General features: G+C 40.2%; 1 protein-coding gene across 1 annotated transcript; it reads right to left on the reverse strand.

Annotated features, from left to right (window-relative positions):
* Positions 1-13,693: 13,693 nt before the first annotated feature.
* LOC125234951 lies at positions 13,694-14,578 on the reverse strand. Its single transcript, XM_048141373.1, has one exon. It carries the CDS (start codon positions 14,576-14,578, stop codon positions 13,694-13,696), a length of 885 nt encoding a protein of 294 aa, XP_047997330.1.
* Positions 14,579-21,577: the final 6,999 nt, after the last annotated feature.

Here is a 21,577-nt window from a genome sequence, read left to right on the forward strand (position 1 = left end):
TTTTCTAAAGACGTGATATAATAAAATAGAACCGAGCGAAGCTCGGTCGTCCAGATGTTTTAGGATATTATTTATTGATTGGCTGCAAGAAATGCCTAGGAGTATTGGCCGAACGGTAATTAACAAAAATTACACAGTCAAAAGGTTAATTGTCATTAACCATTAAAAATTAATGAACGCCAATTGTCATTAAAGTTAATGTATTTCGAAAAATAACAAACAAATGATCATCGTAATTAAAGAAATCGTCACGGTGAGTTCGTGGGTGAGCAGTATCCAAGATAGAGCTGACACTGAGCTGACACTGGCTCGGCTGTACCTAGTAGAACTCAGGTTTGGTACAATATAGAGATTATATAAAGACACGCTGTTTTGGTACGACTCATCATGATAAGCGCTTGGGAAAGTAGTACCTAAGCTTTAGCTCATGCTGAACCCTGAGTCCTGTTAGCGTAGCCAGCGTTTTTGGGTATCTCTTTATGATACGAGTATCACTGCATGATTTGTTTTGTTGATTTTTACGCTGGGTGACGTGTGCTCTTAACGCGGTTGTACAAAATGGCCGAGGCGATGCCAGTCACGGACGTCTGAAAACTGTCACGACTTCGAAACTAGTCTCCAAAGTACTATATAAAAAGTTTTCACAAAACAACAGTTAAAGCTTTTGAAATGGTTGATACTGTAGGTATCTCGAAAATAATAGATACATCATTTCCTTATTGAGGAATTATACTATGAAATAATAAAATCAAACCTATCAAAAATAAACACGCCAGTGTTAAAGCCTGTTAAAGGTATGGCAAAAACCATCGTTTTGAACTATGATTTTAATATATATCCATAATTTTAAACAGGCCTATCACAGCTCTCGTTAAATATTACTTAGATACGAGAGACTAATACGATTGGTCGGCCGAAGGCAAGACAACTCATTGTGATTCGCTGAGACGCTGCTGCAAAAGAATACAAATAGATAAACCTTTTCATTAAACTTAACTATCTTATAATTTAATCTGGGGGCACGGCAGTACCCCCGCCAAGTCGAGCACGAAGCCAACACTGCCGTACCATCCTTTACTGGAACCATTTCGCCGCATTTTCAGGCCCCTATTTGAGAACCTTTGGATAAGACCGGAACGCAGAAATTTTCGTCGTCTAGTAAGCTATAATAACATACTTAAAACTCAAAATTGCAAGTCTGTACGTCGCAACACGGGTGGATAGCCGCCCCAAGATTAGTATACAAAAAGAAAATTTCTAAAAATTCAAAATGGCTGCCTTTGAACGCCAATTGAAATTTGTATGGAGGTTTTTTTAATCGCCATAGCTCCGTAACGGTAGGAAAAAGGTTAAAGTGCTTGAACTAATGTTGTACAGTTATCTTAGGTCCATCGAATGGCATTTACAAAATTTCAAAATGGCCGACTTTGAATTATTTTTTTTTATCTTCGGTCCGAGCGCGGTAAAATTTGGCACGTGGTAAAAACGGGGGCCAAAAATAGGAATGAGAATTTTTTTTTGGAAAAGTCAAAAACGGCGGCGAGAGGGGACAAAGTCAAATTTCCCAAAATCAAAGTCGGTCATTTTGAAATTGTGTAGTTCAAGCTTTTTTGACCTTTTTCCTACCGTTACGGAGATATGGTTATTAAAAAAAATCTTCCATACAAATTTCAATTTGCCCACAAAGGCCGCCATTTGAAATTTTTCAATAATATTATTATTATTATTATTATTATTATTATTTTTTTATTTATTTGTGTGATGAGCACAGATATTTGTTCCTGACTCATGGATGTTTTCTATGTATATAAGTATTTGTATATTATATATATCGTTGTCTGAGTACCCATAACACAGGCCTTCTTGAGCTTACCGTGGGACTCGGTCAATATGTGTAAGAATGTTCTATAATATTTATTATTATTATTATTATTATTATTCTTTTTGAATACTAATCCGTCGGCCGTCCACTCGTGTGCCAAATCTCAGCGCGCTAGGACCATTTTGAAATTTAAAAAAAAGTCGGCCATTTTTAATTTTTTTTAATACAACTTTTTTCTACTCCGAGATCTGTATGACATTTGGTCGAGCACCCCCGGCTATCTCTTACGATTTAAAAGTTGCCATACAAAACAAAAGTAGCCAGTTTTCTCACATTTGTCGCATTTTTCAATTTTTTTTTATTTCATTCTAATCAAGGCTGCTTGCTGGCTGCAATGGAGATTCTACGACCAAAATTAGAGTGCTCTACGACAAACTTGAAAAATCGTCTAAAAAAGATGGTCATTTTGAAAAAAAAAATGGCAGCGTCAAAAACAACCCAGGGTCCTCTATGACATTTGGTCGAACACCCCTTGGCTATCTCCCGCCGTTTGGTCAGGCCGTCCAACATTTTTTTACCTGGAACAGGTAGACCGACGGTCGGATTTTTACAGGGTTGCAGGACAAACCTCTATACGGCCACACCAAACACTGCCACCGGCGGAACCTCCTTCTGGCTGTTTTTTGAAAAATGTCAGTCGTGTTGCAGCTTTATATTACACTAGCTTTTGCACGCGGCGTCGCTCGCGTTAGAAAGAGACAAAAAGTAGCCTATGTCACTCTCCATCCTTTCAACTATCTCCACTTTAAAAAATCACGTCAATTCGTCGCTCCGTTTTTCCGTGAAAGACGGAGAAACAAACAGACATACTTTCGCATTTATAATATTAGTATGGATAGATAAATGTAAGTAAAAAAAATACATACGTATTTTGATTACCATTTTTCTAAGGTAGGGTTAAATTCGAAACCAATTGAGGTAATGTCGAAAATCTGTAAAAAGGATACTAATGCCATATAATGAGAATAATTATAATAATGGCTACCGCAGTCTCACCACCTGTGTTTGCACACACGCGCGCGCACACAGACACACGCGGCGGGGGACTTTGTTTTATAAGGTGTACAGATATGCCGCCGTGCGCTTCGTGTCCATTATAAATGAAAATTAAGGAAAATATAGGAAATAATATTCAAGTTACAATTTATTGTTTTTGGGTTTTGTATCCATTTGCATCCATAAATATTTCCCGTCATAAAAATTACACAATACAGGGTTTGTGGAACTAAAAACTGAAATCAATAGTTACAATAATATAATCACGGTGTATGAATAGGAGCGCCGGATCGAATTAGGTACTTCAATATCGGGACAAAAGGTTCTGGAGTTTCGAGGATTTCGTAGGGAAATGAAAAATAATAGTGCATTAGGGTAATTCCGAAAGTCGTCTAATTACGAAAGTCACATAATAAATTAATAGTTTAAAAAACACTATAAAACACGCTTTTATAAATGCACGTAAAAGCCAAAAATAAATTATGGATCGTTCAAGTTGTCTCTATTTGTGAGCTGAAGTTTAAAAACTATGTGCTTTTAATTATAATATTTGATTGTAAAAGCGTGGGGCGCTGGAACAGGAAAGAATTTTTGTAATATAACTTGCTGATAAATCAAATTATGCTATGTTACGGGAAGGAGGTTACATAGATTGACGCGCTAACTGGAGTTGCAGCATGACTAGTAGGTTCTACATTAAACAGTCAAATCAATTAAAAGTCAGTGTTCAAAGTAGGTACCAGTTTGTCGAACTCAGACAAAATATGCGCTAGTAGCGAGGAGAGTCGACAGTCACCGACACTTAGAACGCCGCTTTTTTCCGGTAATCAAAGTACAAAAGGGGAAAGTGTCTACAGTGACAGGATGCAGAGTTCTTGTTCGTGGACGAGATATCTTTGGTTCTCTTTGGTAACCCTTAGGCGGCATATGTAAACGTTATGTTCTTATGCAACTTCATTCGCCAGGAAGTTCGGATTAGTATTTGTTTACAAGAAAGTCTTTCCTGTTCCAGCGCCCCACGCTTTTACAATCAAATATTATAATTAAAAGCACATAGTTTTTAAACTTCAGCTCACAAATAGAGACAACTTGAACGATCCATAATTTATTTTTGGCTTTTACGTGCATTTATAAAAGCGTGTTTTATAGTGTTTTTTAAACTATTAATTTATTTTATACTTTTTAGTCATTAATAATGAAATACTTTTAACATTTATACATAAATTTATTTCAAGTAGGCGGATTGTACATGCCATTTGTGGCTTAACATGTACTTATTGCTAATTGCTACTTAATAATAACTAGCGGCTACCTTCTTATTACGGTATTATCATAAAAATGTTTATACCTAGTAAGTTATCCGTAAAAGATAGACAATATAGACATGTGCCATCGCGGACTTTTTGAAGACATTTAGAGAGACAAACTTTCGCCATACATTGTTTTGAAGCTCTCAGCTAGTGGGATTTTGTTTGACTCGATTAGAAAATATTGCCACATTTCTACTAATTCAAACAAAATTTAAGTATTTCTTTTTTCCCGAGCCCCCCTTTATTTGCTCTTAAGGGTCACAGGAAAACCATTACACAACTTATTTTAAATACAACGTTGATCTTTCTTTTATGCGGGGGGCTTCGCCCCCCGAGCCCCCCTTTGTTTGCTCTTAACCCGAGCCCCCCTTTTCTTTACTATTAAGGATCACAAGAAAACCTTAACCCAACTTATTTTAAATACAACGTTGATCTTTCTTTTATGCGGGGGGCTTCGCCCCCCGAGCCCCCCTTTGTTTGCTCTTAAAGGTCACAAGATAACGCTAACCCAACTTACCTTAAATACTACGTTGATCTTTCTTTCATGCGGGGGGCTTCGCCCCCCAAGCCCCCCTTTATTTGCTCTTAAAGGTCACAAGAAAACGCTAACCCAACTTATTCTAAATACTACGTTGATCTTTCTTTCATGCGGGGGGCTTCGCCCCCGAGCCCCCTTTTCTTTACTCTTTAGGATCACAAGAAAACCTTAACCCAACTTATTTTAAATACAACGTTGATCTTTCTTTTATGCGGGGGGCTTCGCCCCCGAGCCCCCCTTTGTTTGCTCTGAAAGGTCACAAGAAAACGCTTACCCAACTTATTTTAAATACTACGTTAATCTTTCTTTTATGCGGGGGGCTTCGTCCCCCGAGCCCCCCTTTGTTTGCTCTTAAAGGTCACAAGAAAACGCTAACCCAACTTATCTTAAATACTACGTTGATCTTTCTTTCATGCGGGGGGCTTCGCCCCCCGAGCGCCCCTTTGTTTGCTCTTAAAGGTCACAAGAAAACGCTAACCCAACTTATTCTAAATACTACGTTGATCTTTCTTTCATGCGGGGGCTTCGCCCCCGAGCCCCCTTTTCTTTACTCTTAAGGATCACAAGAAAACCTTAACCCAACTTATTTTAAATACAACGTTGATCTTTCTTTTATGCGGGGGGCTTCGCCCCCGAGCCCCCCTTTGTTTGCTCTGAAAGGTCACAAGAAAACGCTAACCCAACTTATTTTAAATACTACGTTAATCTTTTTTTTATGCGGGGGGCTTCGCCCCCCGAGCTCCCCTTTGTTTGCTCTTAAAGGTCACATAAAACGCTATCCCAACTTATCTTAAATACTACGTTGATCTTTCTTTTATGCGGGGGGCTTCGCCCCCCGAGCCCCCCTTTGTTTGCTCTTAAATGTCACAAGAAAACGCTAACCCAACTTATTCTAAATACTACGTTGATCTTTCTTTCATGCGGGGGGCTTCGCCCCCCGAGCCCCCCTTTTCTTTACTCTTAAGGATCACAAGAAAACCTTAACCCAACTTATTTTAAATACAACGTTTACCTTTATATTATGCGGGGGCTTCGCCCCCGAGCCCCCCTATGTTTGCTCTTAAAGGTCACAAGAAAACGCTAACCCAACTTATCTTAAATACTACGTTGATCTTTCTTTCATGCGGGGGGCTTCGCCACCCGAGCCCCCTTTTCTTTACTCTTAAGGATCACAAGAAAACCTTAACCCAACTTATTTTAAATACAACGTTGATCTTTCTTTTATGCGGGGGCTTCGCCCCCGAGCCCCCTTTGTTTGCTCTGAAAGGTCACAAGAAAACGCTAACCCAACTTATCTTAAATACTACGTTGATCTTTCTTTCGTGCGGGGGCTTCGCCCCCCGAGCCCCCCTATGTTTGCTCTTAAAGGTCACAAGAAAACGCTAACCCAACTTATTCTAAATACTACGTTGATCTTTCTTACATGCGGGGGGCTTCGCCCCCCGAGCCCCCCTTTTCTTTACTCTTAAGGATCACAAGAAAACCTTAACCCAACTTATTTTAAATACAACGTTGATCTTTCTTTTATGCGGGGGCTTCGCCCCCGAGCCCCCTTGTTTGCTCTGAAAGGTCACAAGAAAACGCTAACCCAACTTATTTTAAATACTACGTTGATCTTTCTTTCATGCTTCCCCCTCGAGCCCCCCTCCCCCCTTTTTTCTGTTCTTATCTTCCGGCACCATCATCAGGCCTTGAAACCTAATCGTAGTCATAGTTCATTACAAGACTTTTCTAAGAAGCCCAAAAACAGCTATGATACGATGTTCCATCATATAGTTCCAGTTCATATCTTCCGGCTCCATCATCAGACCTTGAAACCTAATCGTAGTCAAAGTTCATTACAAGACTTTTCTAAGAAGCCCAAAAACAGCTATGATACGATGTTCCATCATGTAGTTCCAGTTCATATCTTCCGGCTCCATCATCAGACCTTTGAAACCTAATCGTAGTCAAAGTTCATTACAAGACTTTTCTAAGAAACCCAAAAACAGCTATGATACGATGTTCCATCATGTAGTTCCAGTTCATATCTTTCGGCTTCATCATCAGACCTTGAAACCTAATTGTAGTCAAAGTTCATTACAAGACTTTTCTAAGAAACCCAAAAACGGCTATGATACGATGTTCCATCATGTAGTTCCAGTTCATATCTTCCGACTCCATCATCAGATCAGCTCAACAGTACCATATTATTGTATTGTCATCGGAACTACATATAGCTGCCAATTTTCATTACGCTACGACTCCTGGAAGATGGTTAAATTAGCTTCCTTAGATTCCATTACATACATAGTTACATACACGACGACCTAATAAAAGCGTGTTAAAAATCACCATTATTTCCATCATATCAAGATTCCCTCTTCGGAATTACCAGAGCATTTTTGTCATTCGGAATTACCCTAATGCACCATAATAAAAATTTACGATAGTTTAGCTAGTTTACTTCGTTTATTTTATATAGTAGACCTTTACGTGTTTTCGACATTTATAATTGGTCTGTTTTCGTTACTAATGTAATAAAGTTCTTAAGGTTACCTACTATGTATAAGTTTTAATTGGGAAGACTTACAAAAAAATCGGGAGAATCCCGCCAAAGCCCGACCCTCTGGCAATCTTAAATTATGTATGACTGCGCACGAGAAGTAGGTACCTACGCCTCGTGTCACAGCGCGGCGTCGCGCCAGCGGCATGCGCCAACCTGATTGGCTATCGGTTGCGCGCCACACAGCGCAAAAATTTAAAATACTACTCTATTGCGTTGCGTTTTATTCTGCCAAATATTGAAAACCCATGGATGAAAGTGACCCAAATTAAAAATGATGACTTGATATCATTTTATAATAATATAGACGTCAACTTATTAACATGAAATTTTTTTTCAGGCTTTGACAGGGTTTTTATTAAAGAAAATTTTTTTTTATATATAAGCAAGGGATAAAATGTGACACACTTTAAGAAAATATATATATAATAATGTCCTGAATGGTATAAGACTTCACTTACCAACTCTAATATTTTGTTAGGTGTTTTAGGGCCAATATTAGACATTTTTAAAATATCATTAAACCCATGGATAAAAATGACCCAAAATGCATATGTACATCGGCAACCACGTTGTTTTTATATAGATACAAATAATTTCTTCTCGAATATTTCTTTGACTGAACACTGCTTAAAAATAGAAATACCTAAATTTCGAGCTAAGCAGGTACCTAGGACGACCCAAAATATTATTTTTATATTTGATCAATAGTCTAAAAACTATATGCAAAAAAGAAGCAACGTGAATATTATCGAAACCTCAAAAGCTATCGCTACCCGACTATAGCTAATTAAGACTTTTATTGTAATTTTGTGAGTTTGTTAATTCTAGATATTTCGCCCAGATTGCGTGTCAAGCGTGGGAGAATAGGCAGGCATCTCTTTATACCTATTTATCCCACCCTTGTTAAGATATATTAGGTCTTAACAAAATATAACAAATTAGATCAGTAGCTATTGCTTTAGCATATTCTCCCTCATCCTCCTTGCGTTATCCCGGCATTTGCCACGGCTCATGGGAACCTGGGGTCCGCTTTGACAACTAATCCCAAGATTTGGTGTAGGCACTAATTTTACTAAAGTGACTGCCATCTGACCCTCTAACCCGAAGGGTAACTAGGCCTTATTGGAATTAGTCCGGTTTCCTCACGATGTTTTCCTTCACCGATAAACGACTGGCAAATATCAAATGACATTTCACAAATAAATTCCAAAAAAACTCATTGGTAAGAGCCGGGGTTCAAACCCGCGACCTCCGGATTGAAAGTCGCACGCTCTTACCGCTAGGCTACCAGCGCTTTAGCATTAAGACGCTTATTAATACGATACTGAATTCCACAAACTGATGCAAGACATAGTATGCCAAGAGTTAGGTATTTCAATACAGAGTTTCCAACGACGAATTACTAGTTCAAATTCAAATCATTCGAACGTGAAAAGCGAGAGAAACCCAGGTATCTAGCCAATGTCAGAATAGTTTACGCTTCGAAAGAATCGTAACAAGCTTAATGAAAGGAGCTCTCCCTACGGCCCAGGTTGAAGAAGTGCTAGAAAAAATGAAAATGAAATTGGAATTATTTATCTAAACCAAGGTTGATTTATAAAGGATTTACAATCTTCAATCGTACCTCAATTTTTTACCACCACCTATTAATTACTAACTACACTGATGATGCCTACAAATTTATTTTTTCAAAATGTGTCATGTCATTTGTTGTTATAAAAAATAAAAACACGCAAAAATATTTGGTGAAAATATGATTTTGGCTATTTTCAGGTTGCGAATCAGCACCCTCTATGTAGTTTTAAGCCTTTTTTTATAAATGGGCTTACTCTTGACCACTGACTAGCCAAAGGCAAAGACGTGGCCTACGATGGAGTGAGTTCGCCCAGAAGATGCCTGTTCACCCTTGATTTGTAGGTTGCCGGGTTATATGAGCTGGGAAATATAGCCGCCTGCAAGGAGTTCCACTCCTTGGCAGTGCGCATAAGAAAAGAAGAAGCAAAGCGCTTCGCGCGAATTCGCGGAAAGGCCTAAATACATTTCAGGGACCCCTGAGTAGCGCGTAACGCTTTTTTGTATAGGCTTTTTCTGTCCGGGTATTATATCGTCCTTGCCGTAACATAGGTAGTTATTAAGATCTTATGTTAAATCATTTTTTATCAACCGACGAGCGTGTATGAGAAACGTTATGAAAGTGTGTGAAGCGAAAGTGGTTTGTCAGGATCGTAGTAAATGGAAATCCGTGATCTCTGCCTACCCCTCTGGGAAACAGGCGTGATTGTATGTATGTATGTATGTATGTATGTTATCAACATTTTCAATATATTTTCTCCTAGGAGCAAAGTTAATTAAGATTACTTAATAACTAAGTGAAATTGTAGAACCATAAGGCTCTTTTAGTACCTAGTTAATATCCTGCAGATGTTACTAGTTTCAGGATATTATAAATGTCTATAACACATGTGTTTGTCGTATCTCCTGATCATGAAATAGTTATTTTGTTATACAAGGGGGCAAAGTTGTATTTTAACGCCGAGTGTGGAATTGAAAAACGAGCAAGTGAAAGGAGTCTATAGTTGAACCACGAGCGAAGCGAGTGGTTCGAGAATAGAATCCTGAACTTGCGAGTTTTTTAACACACGAGAAGTAAAATACACTTGCACCCGAGTGTAACACAAAACTTTTCCCCACACTATAGCGAGGAAACTACAACGCAAAAAATGCGTTTATCACTGCTTCCAGTAGTTCCACAGATGGTAAATCATCTTTATTACTTGATTCACCTACTTTTATCAATTTTAAATCAGTTAATTTGACTTTATTCAAGGTCAAATTACTTTACCCACTAGTGGATAAAATGCGTTTTTACCCGCTGGTATTAAAGGAAAAAACACGTGTTTCCGAGCTAGTGAGGGGAAAAAGTATTTTTACTTTTTAGAAATAAAACGAAAATTATTGTAAACATTTTTATATTAAAGGAAAAAATGGAAAAATTTACGCTTCCATTTTCCATTTTTCCCTTTAATATAAAAATGTTTAGAATCGTTAGCAGACGTTTTTGCTTAATAAAAATTAATTGAAAATTATTGTGTGTGTTTTTAGTTAAAATATCACTATTTACGAGTATACAATAGATAAAAATAAAATTTATTTGATGTTTTCGTTTGAAGTTTTATACAGTAATACTCGCATGTTGAAAATATCCACGTTAGAAGTCAAATTACTAGATGTTTATCTTTTTTGGTTACTATTAGCGGCCAGCCCTGGGGATCATTTCTCAAATCTGAAAGTTACAAGTTACAAGCGGAAGTCTCCAACTTGTCATATTAGACATTGGCAACAAATTGTAACTTGTAGCTTCGAGAAATGGGCCCCTGGACCTGGACGTGTCGCAGCCGGAGATTAAGTTTCCAATGGGTCGGCAACGCGCACGTGACACCCCTTGAGTTGCGGGCGTCCATAGGTTACGGTGACCGCTTTCCATCAGGCCGTATTCCGCGGGCCGTATACCTGTTTGCCACCGACGTGGTATAAAAAAAAACTACTGAGTCGTCCTTATACTGTGCTAGAAACAAAAACATATTGCAAATCCATGATTGTGACCCAAGTCACTGCAACCTCATACTAATTTAGCAACATTCATCTCCATAATGACATACATTAATTAGCGCCCGCGTTCAAACATAATGTGTCGAAAATTCATCGATTTAAACTTCCCTAGATACACTATCGCCTACAAATTCGACACTCAAAAGTGTCCGATCGCTTAGTTGCAAATGTGTGCGTCTAGTTGACAAACGAAAACTTCGCAATGTAGTAAAAACTACTTTATTTTTTTTACAAAAACAACGTTATTTCATAGTACTTAGAGTTCAATTTCAAATGCAAGCAATTGGCGGTTATGACATTAATGAATGTGATCATCGCGAAAGCCATAAAATTTTATGACCGCAGATCGCAGGTGTGCATATTTTTAAACAAATCTACGTCTTATTGCAACCAACATAAGTTTAATTTCGTTCGCGCTGCAACAATCTAAACGCCATTTTTAAATTGGGAACGAGGATGGACAGAGGCATCATGGGAGTCGCGCTAGGTCTCTGCCGTGATATCAGGCAAAGGGTACGCCTCAGGCCAACGCGTGAAGCGATCGATGACCGTGAGGCAGTATCTGTAACCAGAAGAGTATGGTAAAGGCCCTACAATGTCCATGTGGACATGGGAAAATCGGTCAGATGGAGTAGGGAAAGGAGATATAGGAGAGGTTGTATGGCGCGAGATCTTGTTTCTCTGGCAATCTGCGCATTCCTTCGCCCACTGGCGACAATCTCTTTTAATACCAGGCCACACGAATCTTTGGGCGACCATTCTGGCAGAACCCCTGGCACCTGGATGGCTCAGACTGTGCATAGCACTGAACACCGGTCTTCGGAAAGCATCAGTGATATAAGGCCTTATGTTTTCTGTCGAGACGTCACAATAAAGTTGTGCTTGAGCGCCAGGCAACTGAATTTTCTTTAAATTGAGACCAGACCCATTTTGTATAAGGTCTTTCAATTCAAGGTCATCGTTTTGCGCCCATGCCAAGGCTTCGTAGTCTATGAGCTCGCCTATCTCCTCTACTCTGGAAAGCGCGTCCGCTACCACGTTGTCTTTCCCGGCTACGTAACGGACATCTGTAGTAAATTGGGAAATGAAATCAAAATAGCGGAACTGCCTGGGGGAACACTTCTCTCTCGTTGAAGTGAACGCGAACGTCAGTGGTTTATGGTCCGTATAGACAGTAAACGGCCTGGCCTCGACCATGTGGCGGAAATGGCGTATAGCTTCGTAGATGGCCAGGAGCTCCCTGTCGTACGGACTGTACTTCTTCTGCGAAGGCTTAAGATGACGAGAGAAGAATGCGAGAGGTTCCCACGACCCTTGTGACACCCGCTGTTGCAGCACGCCTCCGATTGAGACATCTGAGGCGTCTGTGAAGATGGCCAGCTCGACATCTGTCTGCGGGTGTGCTAAAATGGCAGCTTTGGACAAACCTTCTTTGCATGCTGCGAATGCCTCCAACATATCTGGTGTCATCTCGATCTCTTGGTTTGGCTTCTTCTTCGGCCCACTCAGAACGACGTTCAGCTTTGTCTGTAGTGCTGATGCCCCTGGTACAAACCTTCGATAGAAATTCATCATCCCGAGAAATCTACGCAGCTCTTTCACGTTCTTAGGAACAGGATAATCCAAAATCGCCTGAACCTTGGACTGGAGTGGACGAATGCCCTCTGCTGACACCTCATGGCCCAGGAAGGTGATGGATGACACCCCAAATTCGCATTTCGCTGCGTTGATGAGGATTCCATAGTCTGACAGCCTCTGGAACAGCTGACGCAGATGCTCCTCATGCTCGCCCTCGCTTGAAGAAAAGATCAAGATGTCATCAAGGTACCCGTAGCAGTAGTCCAAGCCCCTGAGTGCCTCGTCAATAAAACGTTGAAACGTCTGCGCAGCGTTCCTCAAACCGAACGTCATGTACGGGAAGGAAAATAATCCAAACGGCGTAATTATGGACGTCTTGGGAATGTCAGGGGGGTAAACCGGAATCTGGTTATACGCCTTCACCAGGTCAACCTTGGAGAACACCTTGCTGCCAGCCAGCTGTTGCGTGAAGTCCTGTATATGCCGAACTGGGTACTTATCTGGGATGGTGCGTGCATTCAAAGCACGGTAATCACCGCATGGCCGCCAACCGTCATTCTTCTTAGGAGCTAAATGAAGCGGAGACGACCACGGACTCTCAGATCTTATCGCCGTACCATTTTGAAGCATGGCCTCAAACTCTTTCTGAGCAATCTTGAGACGATCAGGAGGGAGACGACGAGGTCTGCTTGACACAGGTGGTCCAGGCGTGGTACGTATATGGTGCACAGTATTATGCTTGGGAACTGTAGGCGTACCTGCTGGCCGAGTGATGTCTGGGTATTGTCTCAAAATATCAAGATATCTGGATTCTCCCGCAGTCACCTTCACCGAAGATATGGCCATCATGGTCTCTGCTGCTGGCTGAGCTGGGGCCCTCACGGTGAGTGTAGTACAGTTGTCAATAAGGCGCTGGTTTCTGCAATCAACCAAAATATCAAAATGGCACAGAAAGTCAACCCCTATAATGGGCTTAGATACATCGGCGACCACGAAGCTCCAGTTAAACACCCGGCGCAGACCTAAATTGAGTTGCAGTTGAACCGAGCCGTAAGTTTCTATCAGAGTGCCGTTTGCTGCGAATAACTCGTAATTAGTTTTCTTACGCGGTCCTCTAAGAGCAGTGCGCGGGTACACGCACAAATCCGATCCCGTATCCACCAGGAATAGAACCTTAGAGTTGTTATCCATCACAAAGAGGCGGCTCGGCTTACGTTGGCAGTCGTTAGCCGCTACTTCCGGCTGCCGTCGAAGTTTTCCGACCCCGGATAATTGCAAGGCCTGGTACACCGTGTCGATTTATCCCCAAATCTGTTGTGGTACCAGCACACTGACGGATCTTTGTTCCTCGACGCTGACCGGTCTCTGCGCCGGCCCGAAGATGGCGTACGACTTCTACCGCGGTAACCCTTACGCGTGCCAGACCTTGATGCGTGCGATTGGTTTTCAAAATTGGCCTTTAGTGACGCTACCTCTCTTGCCAGGTTTGCCATCTGCTTTGCCATCTCTATGGCGTAAGGATCTCCACCTACAGCACATACCTGGGGCATCTGAGGTGCGATATCATGCACTTTGTCCGCTAAATCGGCCAACTCTTCCATCGTGGCACTGGTTTGGGATGCTATCAACGTTTGCAAACCGCTAGGCAAGCGACTAGACCACACCGTTTTCAAAAAGTCGTCCGTTACTGTTTTACCGGCCAACGTACGTAAATGTCTCAAAAGCTGTGACGGTTTTCTTTCTCCTAGCTCTTCATGCTTCATTAATTGCAACACCCGTTTTTCTTGCGACGCGGACAATCTAGATATAAGCTCGGTTTTTAATTTGGTATATCTATTGATCGCTGGAGGATTCGTTATTATATCCTTAACTTCTAGTACGTACTGTTGTTCTAATTGCGACACAATATAATTATATTTCGTAGATTCAGTCGTTATACCCGATACTTCGAACTGAGCTTCCATTTGGCTAAACCATAAAGCGGGCTCGGCGGGATAAAATGGCGGCGCGCGCACGGACACTTTAAACACGGAACCGTTAGAGTCCACGTCATCCGCAGGCGGCTGCGATGCGCTAGCCCCGGCGGCGGCATTGTCTTTTTCACCTTTGCTACCCATGCTGATAACTGCACTAGCTATTAACAGTCACTTGCGTATTATAGTTCAATATCGGAGGTCACCAATATAGGGTGCCTACCGGGCGTTTAAATAATAAAACCGTTGTAGACACACTATGTATAATATATAAGAGTTTAAGCACGTTTACAAGCATAAGAAAGCACAAGCACAGGTGAAGAGAAAGTACAGAAGATAGTCAGTAGGAAGGAACACGAAAGAAAGCGAAATAACACTAAATTATGCGTAAGCACAGCACTCGCGTCAGTAGCGGATCGGTAAGCGGGGGAACGTGCATTCGCCGTGGAAGTCGAGATCGCACTGCCGGCGCGGCGCGAGCGCCGACTGATATACCGCTGACGCCGGCTGTATGGGCTGTGTAATTCCCAACCAACCGGCTCTCAGGTCGCGAGCTATCGGCTAAGTTAACCGACCTCGGTGGGGAGGTTTATGAGTTTTATAGTTTATTGTGATGTGCGCAGTGGTCGCCACAAGATGAAAGGCGAGAATGAGGAAATTTGCGTTATTTTTGCCAAAAACTGTTAAAAAAAAATATACATATATATATATGTGTATGTGTGTGTGTGTGTATGTATGTTTATAAATAAATAAATAGATATTTTGGACACCTTACACAGATCAACTTAGCCCCAAACTAAGCAAAGCTTGTACTATGGGTACTAAACGACGATATACATACTTAAATAGATAAATACATACTTATATACATAGGATACATCCATGACTCAGGAACAAATATCTGTGCTCATCACACAAATAAATGCCCTTACCGGGATTCGAACCCAGGACCGCGGCTTAGCAGGCAGGGTCACTACCGACTGAGCCAGACCGGTCGTCTAATATATATAACATATGTGTGTGTGTGCGTGTAGTGAGTGTATGTGTAGCGATTATGTGAAGGTAAACAGTTGAGGGATTGTATGTGGTGTGTGTGAGGGATGGTGCACTTGGAGAATATGAATTAAGTAGCTATTAAAACAAAGAAGAATTGAATGATGACATTAATTTATTATTCTACGTAATTTCCTTCAAAGCTTTGTGTGGGTAAATCTTCTCTCCGCTCCTCAACTATAATCTTGCGCCATTTTTCCCTTTCAACGTCTTGTTTTGGGAATCTGGAATAAAAACCTTTTTTATTACTTAAAAACGAATTTGCTATTCCCGGGTTGTTTCTTTTTATAATTAAAGTAATTTATAAGATATGTATTAATATTATTGAATTGAAATCATTTATTTCAGACTTATTGGTCCATAATAATAAATAAATACATACACTAATAATATGAAATAGGCTTCTTTTACAAAAAATATAAATTAGCGACTCCATCATTCCATTTTTAACTATGTTCCACTTCATCCATCTTTTGTCGCCGTCCGCTCATTACTAGTATAGCGCGAGAGAAAGAGACAAACTGCGTAAGACCAAATCAAGGAATTTACTTTAATTATTCTAGAAAATAAATGTTTTTAGTAAGTTAGGAAGCCATTTTGGCCACAAATGCATAACATTATAAAATTATTAACAATTACTTACCGGAAATACGATACGTCATCCTTTTTTAACGTATATAAGGTGTTATTTTTGCACTTTTTTACGGAGCACTTAGGCATGTTGCCGACACGGCGGATGAAGCGCTACTGACCGCCCAATTGTGCTTAGAACATTTTCAAGCACAATTTGCTGCGGACACATTCTAAGCCATGATGGTGCATCTAGGTAGTTTAGATCGATGCGAAAATTGCACTTTGATACAGCGCCGTGTGCCTGCTATACGGCCACAATTCAAAAAACCATTTTTTCGAGAAATCGCGTCTCAAAGTTTTGAGAGTATAGTTGAGGCTGTTAAATAGGATCTTACTTCTTGAGTTTTAGGTCTATGAATTTGAAATTTAGCTATTTTTACTCGGAATGATATAACCCTCCATAAGATCACGCCACTTTTTGCAAAAAAAAACTTTTTTTTAAGATACAATGCCTTAAAGACAGGTATTTAGAGTTATGGCTGTATTGCAGAAACATTTTTTTATGATTTTGAGATGCGTCCAAAATTAAACGATATTATTCGATAAAGGTATCATGAAAATATATATGAAAAAACATCAAATAGTTAAAATAATTTTATTTACGAACTTTGACAGTAACGATAGCAATAATTATGTGTAACTAGCTTATAATCATCAACATTATATTACGTCATTACCAAATAATATTAATTATTTAAAATTGAAACAAATAAAACTTTGTAGCTTACGTATCTTGGTGTCACTCTGGATAGAAGCCTGAATTTCAAGGAACACCCTGACCAGCCTCTCTGCGAAGCGGAACAGCATCATTCACAAGCTTACTGGAACTACCTGGAGTGTCAGCGCAGCAACATTTCGGACAACCGCGCTATCCCTAGTCTACTCCTCTGCCGAGTACTGTTCAGCGGTGTGGCTAAACAGCACCCATACTACCGCGGTAACGCCCAGCTAAACCACACTATGCGACTCATCAGAGGCTGCCCAAAACCAACTCCCACACACTGGTTGCCGGTGTTGACTCATATTTTGCCTCTAAACTTCCGCCGAGAAAAGTGCCTATTTCGTGAAATCGCCAAGATTCGAGCAGACACAAGTTTACCCATCCACCGAGACCTCGACGCGCTAAAGGCTCTCAGACTGAAGTCTCGACTACCCCCCCAAATTGAATTCCACTAAAGTGGGTCACAAGTAAGCCCCTTAGAGGCATGGATAATGGACTGGGTGGCCAGAGCTCTTCCTACAGAGCTGTACGAGTTCGATACTGGGGCCCGACCGGTGTGATTTTAGGAGCTTCAACAGGTTTGGTGTCGGCTGAACCGTATCAGGACAGATGGAGATGGTGCGAGTCTGTGGAGTGACAGTGCGGCCACCCAGATCCGACGGTGCACCTATATGGTGCCTTCGAGTGCCCCATAACCAAGTTTAGCGGAAAAAGGGTAGATCTTAAGACACTTTCGACAAATCATCATCCCTTGCGTTATCCCGGCATTTGCCACGGCTCATGGGAGCCTGGGGTCCGCTTTGATAACTAAGACACTTTCGACAAATGCCGTTCAATATCTTAAGTCTAGTTTTTTAATAATTTAAGTAGAGAACAACGTGTACTGACTGGTAAAAATAATTATGACCTTAGTAATGAGACATATTGAACTGCACTTGTAAGAAAACAAAGTTGAGATTTGTTTCATCATTTTGTGTAGTAGTTTCGGCGTCGGGCTGGTAATTTTGTAATAATAAGTGTGATACTGACTATTTGACACAATATTTAAAGGAATTTATCGCAATTATCACTCAAGTTTTTAGGACGCAACTCAAAACTTACATTTAAAACGTGTGCTATACAGCCACAACTCAAAACGGCCGTCGGTTTACATGCGAACAAACTGGCAAGTGGCCGTATTGCAGGGAATCTTCTGACAATTTATGGTCAATTCCATACGGCCACTTGTGAGAAAAAGGCTCTTAAGGACCTTTTTTGCTATGGCTCTCGAAATAAGGTCGTAAATTGAACAATTTTGAATACGAATCTGCAATAATCCAGAAAATTAAAAATTTTGAGTTGTGGCCGTATAGCAGGCACACGGCGACAGAGCGGTTACACGATGAACCAATATTTATCGATAGTTTACCGCTATATTAATATAAATAACCAGTAGCCCTAGCACATGATTGCTGCGATAGTATGTCGATGCGAGATAGATGACACGTCTTTTAACTGTATTAATGACATAAGGACGGGTAGTCTATCTCGCAGCGACATACTCTAGCGGCCACAGAATTATAGTTAAGCCAGAATGAGTAGTTAGGTCAAAAAGGGGTTTGGGCTGGTGTCCCTCTCATACTTACTAACAATGTCAACATTATTCAGTGATAAATTGTCACTGTCATAAATTGGGGATACCGGTCAATTTTCAAAATGACTACCAAATCTACCAATACCCAATTGAAGGTATTTTTAATTATACAAATCTTTGATTTATTGGCAACAAAATAATTACATTATAATTATTTGCCAATTCTTTAAATTATATCGAAACCCGCCGATTAGGCACAGAAAAAAAAAGCTTAAATATAATACTGAAACAATATAAGAAGTTGTAAAGTCAGGTAATATACAAATAAAAATACTACTACTATCTGTAAAGGTCTTTGCTCGCGGCAACCATGTTATAACCTGTGCAAGAGTTTTGAATATAGATATGTATGTCACTGTAAAATTATACATAAAGTATATCCAAATTTATGTTTTACCGATGCTGATTGCTAAAAGCTCGAATGAGAAATATTTATTTTGTAACTAGCTTTCTCCCGCATCTTCGCTCGCGTTAAATTCGAATTTTTCGGAATGCTCCATGCAAACTTCCACCCCTCATTCTAGTAGGCTTGTGCCGTTTCGTTCGTTGATCGGAGCGCTCCGATCTCGTTCAATCGCTTCCATGAACTAGTTCGCTCTTTTAGGTCTTTTGCTCATTTAGTTCAGCCAGACCAGCGACCACTGCGGTCGGAAAGATCAGAACGAATGGGACCGAATAGTGTCAGAATGATACGAATAGTCCACAGATAGTAAAATTCCGGGCCGAAAGGTTGTAAGTAACCAAAGTTTATTATGAAAACTTGCCTTTTTTTGTTGCTCTGCTAAGTAGCTCTCGCTCTCGGTCGGCGCAGTCACACATTCGTTCTCGATCCAAACCGCTCACGCTCATCGATCCTATACTGAACTAAATGAGCAAAGACCGATTCTCAGAGCACGGAAAGATTCAGTTCATTTCGGTCATTGATGGGATTTTATTCCTAACAGTTCATAGTTCGTGAACGACACAAGCCTACATTCTAGGGAGGTGGGAGATTAAAAAGAGACAAAAAGTAGCCTATGTCACTCTCCATCTCTTCAACTATCTCCACTTAAAAAATCACGTCTATACGTCGCTCCATTTTACCGTGAAAGACGGAGAAACAAACAGACACGCACACTTTCGCACTTATAATATTAGTATGGAGAAAGTTCCGGGCTACGGACACTGATTTGGTAAAATCTAGGTCTTACCACGGCGGTCGGTAAATGTTGTATCAGTCAGAAGTTTTGTTGAACTTCCATGAAAATTTTCTTCCATATTTTTTTTTCCATCATGTATATTTTTTCTTTTTTTTAGATGTACTTTAACACTTAGAGACTATACATCTCTAAAATCTCTTATTAATCATAGTAGCTTTGTACTTTGTATAATTTATTGAAATGAATTTCCATAGAGTAGGTACCTAGTCTGTTAATTTAATATTTCTTTTTTTGATGAATACTTTTGCTGATTAAATTGTATCTCGTTTTTTAATGCATGTTAATTATAAGATGTAATGTTTTGAAAAGAAGTGGCCCGCCGAGTTTCTTGCCGGTCCCATAGTGGATACCCCCCTCCAACTGAGGGGGGACTGAAATCTTCTCGAGGCTGAGGCGTAGGGTTTGAGCCGGCGTAGCTTTATTTGACGTTCATAAGCGCATTGTAATATGCCTACTTGGAAAATAAATATTTCATTTCATTTCAAAAACTTGTGCCTTCAATAATTCGAAATCGTCAGAGCATCTACGTTTTCTATGACCAATTTTGCATATATAGAGCATCAAAGAGGATCGAGTATTATAATACAGAGTTTTACTGTGGAAGTAAAATGTGTAATCACAGTGCATAGACTGCCATCTCTTGATACATGCTTAAAACTTTTGAACCTGTTTTGACAATTTGGCCCATATTCTTCGCTTGATATGTATTAAAATGTCAAATATTAATATTAGCACCATCTAACTGAGCGTCCCTCAAAGGTGGAACGCCATCTAGGCCACCGTACCTTTTTCTGTATGGTACTGAGCTACGTTTTTTTCTTAGACTTTATCTGTCTATTGGCAGGGTGCAAAGCGGGTGGAGGGGGTAGCTAAAACGATCACAGCGCTCACTACGGCCAAAATTGTCATCTTAGTCGCTGACTTGCGCTGTCAAATCCATATTGCAGTAAACATTTTCATGTCGTTTTTGAGATAAATTTAATACGGGCCCAGTAAAATTTGTTATGGCGAACTGTAATAACTCCAAGAAAAATAGCGACTAAATTCTAGCTAGACCGTGGTGGAAACGAAACCACCGTTTAAGTGAATAGTTGCCGTAAGAAGAAAAGTGTCGTCCAATATCTGAAGTTTTACTTAAAGTGCGTAATCATTTGATACAAGTATTGAATTGAATTTACGGTGAATTTATAAGGTAACGGCGGCTATCAACGCGGGTATCGAAATCGACGTTCATTACCGCCGCATTTGCAAATACGCATTTTATAGGCAAACCGACCAATTTCTTAAAAAAAGTTACTCACACAAAGGAAGCCTGTTTAGTTGATAGAGAGTGTGAATGAAAGAAGACGCTCGCTATTTGACAGTTTTTGCCACGGGGCCGCGAGAAGAGGTTGTGTCATACTGACGTGTGACGCTAAACCTAAGTGAACTCCAATCTCATTTAGTAGTTTACGTAATAATTATGGCAAACAGGTGAAAGTTATGCATTTCAAATTATTGTTCATAGTTTTCTACATGACTTCTGAGTACTTTTTACGTATTGTTTAGCCTGGAAATGTGTTTAAAGTGGAAATTAAAAGACAGCGGTGATAGGCGCCATTTCGTGAGTAGATTCTATTACTGTGGTAGTAGTATATATTTGGGAAGTTTAAACCACTTTCATTTCGTTCGAGCGATTCTCGCTCAAACTCATTCCAGTGGTCTAAACTCCCAAATACATCCTAACCCTCAAATATCTGGGCAAGAATTGTATCATCATCGTTAGGAAGTTTAAACCACATCGATATCGTTTTGCTATAATAATCGCGTTTGCATGATCATGTTAGCCATACCGTTGGGAAGTTTAAAATCACTTCATACCGTTCGAGCGTTTCGCGATCGAAATCGTTCCAGTGCTTACAAAC

This window comes from Leguminivora glycinivorella, chromosome 16 (genome assembly GCF_023078275.1).
Source record: "Leguminivora glycinivorella isolate SPB_JAAS2020 chromosome 16, LegGlyc_1.1, whole genome shotgun sequence".
In the NCBI taxonomy this organism is placed as follows: domain Eukaryota; kingdom Metazoa; phylum Arthropoda; class Insecta; order Lepidoptera; family Tortricidae; genus Leguminivora; species Leguminivora glycinivorella.

What these genes read in the sequence shown, in the direction of transcription:
- LOC125234951 (XM_048141373.1), bottom strand. Translation starts at nt 14,578, where the DNA reads ATGGGTAGCAAAGGTGAAAAAGACAATGCCGCCGCCGGGGCTAGCGCA.